Raw genomic sequence first — 8,531 nt, forward strand, 5'->3', positions numbered from 1 at the left:
ATTTTTTCATTTTTTTACAACTCACATTTATTAATAAAGGTAATAAAAATTACAATTATTACTTGCAAAAGACGACTTGAACCTCCAATGTTGTTATACACACATTACATAACCCCAACATGATATTAGCGGACTTTTTTTATGGTTACTACTAACATTTTAATCCAAAAATAACATAAAATATTTAAAGATAGTAGCATATACGTAAATACTAAAATTCCATGTAATCCAGAAACACGACATGAAATCAACACTAACACGATTAGGTTAACACTATTATGATACGAAAGTTTTTGGATTGGGTTAGGGTTGGTTGACTCATTTTGACACGAACCCGAAATTGACATGACACGAACACGACACCTCTATTATTACAACAGATTGAATGTACAAACAGAAAGATAAGAATGAAGTGGGGCTTATTTAAGCTTGAGAAGCCAGCCACAGAAGGAATTGGCCTCTTATATTTTAAGCTTTCAAAAGAATAACTTTCAATGCAGTAAACACATTGAGTTAGTTCTTCTGTAATGATACACAAATTGAAGGGGCATGTGATGGTATGTGGATGAACAAAAAAAAATGAATTTAAACAATCATTAAGAGATATGTGAAGATGCAGAGCGATCTGATTCAATCATGGATTTGATGTAAAATTCACCTGCTTTGTATGATGATCTGACCATCGGACCAGATGCCACGTAGCGGAATCCCTGCATCAATCATACAGAGAACAACATAAATGCCAGAAATATCATTCGCTAAAGGGATAAGTTACCAAAATAACCTCGGGTAGGGGAGAGCCAATTTAATTCCCACATACAAAACGGTACAACTTCAATCCTAATGTTTGTCAAATAGTGCAATAAAAGATTTCACTAACAAACATCCCATCATATGAATGTGACGTTGACCCTATAGTCAGAACCATAGTTATTAAAGGAGCAAGGCGCACTAAGGCGCAAGGGGGTCCTCGAGCCTTGGCGCAAGGCGCAACTTAAGGCGCGCGCCCGAGCGACTCGAGACGCACCAAAAAAAAATCATAAATTCATAATACTGGTCACAAATAGTCAAATACCAACAATAAAAGCATAAAATGCATGAGTTAAGTTCTAGTTAACTACTAAGGCATAATGTCTGCTGCGATATCTGTAGTAAAAACTTTCGATCTTTGTCTGTCTCTGTTTTTCTTTTATTTTCTGAACTTAAAAAACCCCAAAATACCCTAACCCTAAAATATCCTCAACCCTAAATTACCCTAAGGTAGCCAAGGCACGCCTGACTGACCAAGGCGCTAAGGCTGAGGCGCGCCTTTAATAACTATGGTCTGAACCCTCAAACTCATAGACAAATTGGTAGAGGGTGAAATCATGTGGCGCCTAGGTGTACGACAGTCATCTGACGTGTCCATTTGTGTTAGTGAAACCTTTAATTACGCCATTTGACAAATGATGGAACTGAAATTGTATTGTTTTATACGTTGGGATGCTAAATTAGCTCTCCAATCTCCCCCAAAAAACTTGAAACTATTTTGGTACCGTATCTATTGGCTGAAATATATGAAGTGCTACAGAACTTGATCCAAAAAATCGATTGGTTTCCTAAACTTTAAAGATGTCTCGTTAACCTCCTGAACTTACTTAACATGATCTATTGACACACTGAACTAGCCTCAAGTGATACACGTTTTAACTGGTCAAAATCTTCTCTTGCACTACCACATATTAATAAGGAGTTAATCATATCACATTAAGCAAGTTTAGGAGACTAATGAACCATCCTTGAAATTCAGGGGACTAATTGGTTTTCTAGACTACGTTCAGGATCCCTGAGTACATCAACCAATATCATTATGAGGGAATTTAGTTAAAACGACATTTCTGCTACTTCAATTTTACTTAAAACGTCTAATATCCTTCCAAATTTTTAAAATGACATTTCTGCTACTTCAACTTTACTTAAAACAACTTTTCCGCCACTTTAACTTGCTTAAAACGACCTTTTTGCCACCTCAACTTGCTTAAAGAGACCTTTATTTCATCTCAACTTGCTTAAACTATCAATAGCGTGTAGAGTATGCAATATCGCCACGTGGAAATAGGAGGTTAACTATGGCAGTTTAAACAAGTTGAGGGAGCGAAAATAAATTGTTTTGGAAGTTGAGGGAGGTCATTAGACCTTTCGGTACAAGATGGAGAGGCTGAATATATATTCAGCCTAAAATAAAACATCTCAGATGATCAAGTGCTATTCCTATGTCTGTCATCATACCAGCACTCAATAACGATGACATGTTTATAGAAGCCAAAAACGCATATGTGAGCTCCTAATAAATTCAATTTTTACTAATTAAACCCCTGAATTTTTAGATGGATATATTAAATCTTTAATCAATAATTTTTTAAGATATTTTAAGTGGATACATTAAGCTCTGGATCAATTATTTTTGCATACATTAAAGCCCTCCGTGGACGATCCAATTATGTGTGTTCACGCTCAGTTTAATGCGCACAGTGACATGCTAGCAGCTCCACACGGTACGTCCAAGAGGAGCTTAATATGTTAAAAAATAATTGATCAAAGAAGAACACATTAAGTTCATGATGTTTTAAGTGGATACATTAAGCTCTTGATCAATTATTTTTGTATGCATTAAAGCCCTCCATGGACGATCCAATTATGTGCATTCACACTCCGTTTAATGCGCACAGTGACATGCCAGCAGCTCCACACGCGCTAGATAGAGTTTACTTGTACGTCCAAGAGGAGCTGAATATGTTCAAAAATAATTGATCAAAGAAACACATTAAGTTCATGATGTTTTAAATGGATACATTAAGCTCTAGATCAATTATTTTTGTATACATTAAAGCCCTCCATGGACAATCCAATTATGTGTGTTCACACTCCATTTAATGCGCGCAGTGACATGCTAGCAGCTCCACACACACTAGATAGAGTTTACTGGTACGTCCAAGAGGAGCTTAATATGTTCGAAAATAATTGATCAAAGAACAATTAATCAAAGGATCACTGTATCCATTTAAAAGATCACGAGTTTGATATGTTCAAAACTTAATAAGGGCTTAACATATCCATTTAAAAGATCAGAAGTTTAATCAATAAATATTTGAATAGATGAAAGGCTTAAATAAAACAGGGTTAATATATCAGGGGCTCCCTGTACCTATCCAGATTATCTGATTGACCCCATGAACTTTGAAGATGCTTCATTAGACCCCTCAACTTGCTTACAATGACCTATCCCCCACCCCAAATCCTAAACTTGCTTAAAGTGACCTATGTCAGAGATTAATACAAGATGGACAATTGGGCCTTAACTATCAGCTTGAGCTTTTAGTTAGCCTCTTGGACCAAACAGTTGAGGGTTCGAGTCCTGGCAACCTCATTAATTTGTGGAATTAAAAACACATGGCGGGATGGGCCTGTATTGTCCATGCTGCAAGCCCAAGGGGCATTTTGCGTGTGGGGATGTGTCAGAGATTAATATAAGATCTACGATTGGGCCTTAACTATCAGCTCGAGCTTTTAGTTCAATCGGTTCCATGACAACCTATTAGCCCCCTGAAGTGACACAACGATCTATTACCCCCATAACTTGCTTAAAGTGATACATATTTTAACTTGTACAAATCTCTCCTTGTTCTGTCACGTGGACTTACGAGGTCATGAGATATTTTAAACAAGTTTAGTGGGTTAATAAGACATCTCCAAAGTTCAGAAGGTCAATCAGATAATGTGGACAAGTACAAAAAAAAGGAAGCGGATAATGTATTAAGCCAATAAAATATAATAGACCAAGACTTCCAAGACTTCTAAAGTAAAAGGGATAAATGTTATACCATTTCCATGCCAAGTGTTCTGTATTTCTCAAAAGCTTCAGGAGTAATGTATTCCGATACTGGCATATGGCGCTTTGATGGTCTCATATATTGGCCAAAAGTCATCACATCAACACCTGCTGCTCTCACTCTCTCCATTGTTTTCACAACCTGTTCAGGCGTTTCTCCACAGCCTAACATTACCGATGTTTTGGTCAGTGTTCCAGCAGGAGCATGGTCTTTGGCCATCATTAAAACGTCTAAAGATTGCTTGAAATTAGCACGATGATCACGAACAACACTTTGAAGTTCTTCAACTGTCTCAATATTGTGAGCAAACACATCCAATCCTGATTTTGCTACTTTCTCTACGCAGCCAGCATCTCCTCGAAAATCAGGAACTGGACAATCAAACAAGGGCAAGAAACCATAAGAATCAGGGAACTGTAAACTACTACATGGAATATTTCTGAAAAGGAAGAAAGTATAAAATTAGCCCTATCATTATTGGAAGAACAGATTTAGACTCCACGCATAAAACCATGTAACATTAGCACTAAGATAGAGCAATTTCAGACTTCATTAACAGCAAATCTAACATATCCCAAGTCCTATTAATTTAGTTCCATTCCGCCTCCTAAGCTAAATTTGTACCTCAGGTGGCGCACACGTAGAACCAAAATACCAAATTAATGGAAAATCGTCGTCTGTGGGATTTGTTGTTAATGGCGTCTCAAATTCCTCCATCTATAAAACATTAATGCTAACATCGTCTTCTGTTGGATTTGTTGTTAATGGAGTCTCAAATTGCTCCATCTATAAAACATTAATGCTAACATCGTCTTCTGTTGGATTTGTTGTTAATGGGTCTCAAATTGCTCCATCTATAAAACATTAATGCTAACATCGCACGGCTTTATATGTGGAGTCTAAATTTGTTTTCCCATAATAATCATAGAGTTAACTTTGTACCTTATCCCTTCTGATCTTCTGTTCTTGTTTAGCTTTCAATGTACACCAAAAAAAAGGAAGCAAACATATATTATGTTAAAGGTATATCTAAAATCCTATTTAGTTTGATTTTTCTAATTAGAATAGGAATTGAAAACTTTTCTTTACAGTAAATTCTACTACGGAAAGGATTATATTTTTTAACCTACATAAGCAAGGTTTGTTTGCTTATTTATTTGCGCTGAAATTTTATCACGTGTGAGTGTTGTAATTGATTCTCATGGGTTTTGAATTTAGGAACTTAAGTAAAGAATGAGATTCCTCTACTGTTGTACCAACTCTGATTACTAATGAATTATATGTTGCTCATCGCCCGTGGTGGATGTAGCAAAAAATAGCCGAACTACATAAATCTCTTACTCTTGTGATTGCATGTCTAATTTCATGTTCTGCAAATCAAGCTTACTATAATTAACAACCGATCCAATTCCTAACAGATTTAATTACAATTCTTAAAACTATTCCGGAAGAGGTAACGAACCTACTTCTTTTCTTTCACCTACGATTTCTCGCACTAGTCTCTACCTACTTCTCGGAAAAGGAGCCAATTTAAGTGTTGCAGAGGATTAGCTACAAGTAAAATGCAACTCTGACAAAATTCATAAACAGATGAGTGGATTCGTGTTAGAGAAAAAGCTATACTTCATACCCAATGCTTCTATCAGCATATCTGGCTTCAAAGCTTTCAACTTTTGTACAGTCTGAGCAAAATGATCACTCCCTTGATCAGCCAAATCATCTCGATCAACGCTAGTGATTACTACATAATCCAAACCCCATGATGCAATTGCCTCAGCTACATTTCTAGGCTCATCAGGGTCAGGTGGAGGAGGAGTTCGAGATGTCTTCACATTGCAAAACCTGCAAAGAAAATTGCAAAACACATCATGAAAACAACACCCATAATAAGCTACAAATCTAGTATTGTGGTTATTGAGGAGAGTGAATTTAGCATCTCCGTATAAAATAGTAGAATCCTAAGTTTAACATTTAGGAGACAGTGTAATTTCAAGCTTCAATAACAGAAAATAGATTTTTTTTTCTTTAATAGAAGATACGTAATTTCATGTTCTGAACATCCTACAATACAATCTACCGTGTTCTATAGATTCAATATGGCTTGAAATCGCACATTTTTTTGTTAATAAAATAACTACCTTAGGTTGATGAGGCTTGAACTTGCATATTCTACTAAACGTTGGGGGCTGTAAATGAGCCGAGCCGCTCATCGCTCGGTATTTGGCTTGATAAAAGCCCGACCGTGTTCGGCTCGATTTATAAACCAGTTGAGCTTGAGCACGCGAAACTCGACTGGAAAACTTGTGAACAGTCTCGGTTATATGTTCGTGAATGAGGTCATGAACAAGCTCGATTATAATGTTTATGAACAAGCTTGATTATAATGTTCATGAACAAGCTCGTGAGCAAGCTTGATTCCATTATGATTTTAATAATAGTATTTCTATAAAGGGGTAAATGTAAAACTACTTTAAAACTAAAGTAGCATATGAACATAATGGATGAGTTGTTGGCAAGCAAAATTCTAGAACAGAATTAACAAGTTCCTCCCAAGCAAAGTTCGTGAACAAATAAATGAGCTATGAGCAGCTCAGGATTGATAATTTCCTTAATGAATCGAACTCCAAGAGGATGTTGAGCTCCAAACCAGATTGAGCTCCTACATTACATTTTCTGCAGAGACGAGCATGAGAAGGCGAAAATTCACCCTGCTCGATTATAGCCCTACTAAATGTTAGGTTTAAGATTGCATTGTTTTGTAAGCCACTCTTCACCAATAATCAGCTCTCTCCCAATATCCATATGATATGGTTAAATTTGTATATCCTAAAAGCAAACTGAAGAAGCTAAATTTGTATATCTATAAAACCAAACTGAAGAAGAAGAAGAAGAATGGCGAAACTACCTGCATCCACGAGTACAAGTATCACCCAGAATCATAATGGTAGCAGTGGCAGTACCAGTTTCACCACCAGACCAACATTCGCCCAAATTAGGACACTTAGCCTCTTCACAAACAGTATGAAGATTCAATTCTCTCAGTTTCTTCTTGATCTGGACATATTTTTCGCCGCCGGGGATAGCTTCCCTCATCCATTTAGGCTTGGGGAGAGGTTTTTTCTTGGTGCCAACTTCCACAGAGTATGAATCATTGGATTGAAGGTCGGCGAAATCGGTGATGGAAGGTGTTTCCGCGGCTAATCGGGCGCGGAGACCGGCTAGGGTTTGGGGGAATTGGGATTTAGCAGGTTCAATTGAGGTAGAGAACGTGCGAGAATTCGTGGATTTGAGGGTTCGGAGAAGAGATGTGAAACGAGAATGAAACATGGTTGATTTCCTCCTACTTGGAGGGAGGGGGGAAAGGCCGGACGAAGAGAATCGAAGACCAGAGCGAGGAGATTAGGCTGATCGGGATTGGATTTGAAATGTCGTTCAATTGGTTGGTTAACACTTGACCGGTATGGCGCCGGCGGCGATGACATAATGGCCGGAGTTTTCCCCGGCCCATGAAACTATGAAAACCCATATTTTGGCGATGGTCGTCACAAGTTTGGGCCTAAACCTCGATCTACTTGAAGCCCATTATTTGTAAGAACTTTGTATACAAAGTAAAGAATAAAAGGCCTTTTACATGAATATCATATTTAACTATAAAAAAACAACTAAATCATATCATTAAATTTAATTCGCAATATGTCATTTTTTTTATATATACTAAATAAAATATATTTTTATACCAAATTTAAAAAGTTTAAACCCCAATTCATAAATTCCAAACTCTTGATAATATATTCTAGACCCCTAATTTATAAATTTTAATCTTTACAAATAATTATTTTATTAGTTGATATAATTCAAAATTATGATTTGACATAGGTGTAAATAATTTTTCAAAAGTGAATTTCTATGTAAATTTCTCAAAATAAAAAGCTTAATATATGGAGAGGTTGTTTAGTTTATAAAGTGTCATGTTAGTTTTATGAATTTGTTTAAAATGATATAATTAACCTTTTAAGTCCACCTGAAAGAACAATAGAGGATTTAAACAAACCAAAATGGATATCCCATTATGCAAGTTTATGAAGGCAATAGATCATATAAGCAAGTTCAGATACCAACATGTCACTAGATGGTCAGTAGATTATTTTAAGCAAGTTTAAAAAAATGATAAGGTGCAAAAATACTCCTAACATTTATCGCAAAAAGCAATTTTACCCCTAACGTTGGCAGTCACGACCAATTTTACCCTTAACGTTGTCAAGTTGGATCAATTTTAGAAATAATTCATCAAACTGTCTTCTCGGTCGTAATTTTCTCATCTACATTTCACATGTGAGTCATTTTATCACTCGTTAGTGACATATCATAAACATATGATTAGACGTGGAAAAAAAATTACGAAAAACTAAAAAATATACTATCTATTTGACGAGTTGGACAAAAATAATTCAAAATATTTTGCCGAATTAATAAATATTAACCTCCAATTCTATTATTAAACCATAAAAAATATGAATTTTTTTAAAATGAATTGATATGCAATTGGTGCAAAATTATAAACAAAATATCTATGTTTTACAACAATGACTGAAATTGACCCAACTTGTCAATATTAAAGGTAAAATTGTTTTTGGGTGCCAACATTAGGGGTAAAATTGTACA

The 8,531-nt window shown here is 35.9% G+C and overlaps 1 protein-coding gene across 1 annotated transcript; it reads right to left on the reverse strand.

The window, feature by feature from the left end:
• Positions 1-346: 346 nt before the first annotated feature.
• Positions 347-7,302, reverse strand: LOC136230007 (lipoyl synthase, mitochondrial). Its single transcript, XM_066018914.1, has 4 exons — positions 6,775-7,302; positions 5,500-5,711; positions 3,861-4,240; positions 347-710 (listed from the first exon to the last, which is right to left on the reverse strand). The coding sequence occupies exons 1-4, from the start codon at positions 7,194-7,196 to the stop codon at positions 597-599; spliced, it is 1,128 nt and encodes a 375-aa protein (XP_065874986.1). The 5' UTR covers positions 7,197-7,302; the 3' UTR covers positions 347-596.
• Positions 7,303-8,531: the final 1,229 nt, after the last annotated feature.

The sequence above is a fragment of the Euphorbia lathyris genome, chromosome 5, assembly GCF_963576675.1.
Source record: "Euphorbia lathyris chromosome 5, ddEupLath1.1, whole genome shotgun sequence".
NCBI lineage: Eukaryota > Viridiplantae > Streptophyta > Magnoliopsida > Malpighiales > Euphorbiaceae > Euphorbia > Euphorbia lathyris.

Excerpts from the sequence above, each read along its gene's own strand:
- LOC136230007 (XM_066018914.1), bottom strand. The coding sequence starts at position 7,196 with ATGTTTCATTCTCGTTTCACATCTCTTCTCCGAACCCTCAAATCCACG. Across the intron at positions 5,712-6,774 it reads ACTTGTACTCGTGGATGCAG|GTTTTGCAATGTGAAGACAT; the intron begins GTAGTTTCGCCA and ends TTTTCTTTGCAG. Across the intron at positions 711-3,860 it reads GAACACTTGGCATGGAAATG|GGATTCCGCTACGTGGCATC; the intron begins GTATAACATTTA and ends TGATTGATGCAG.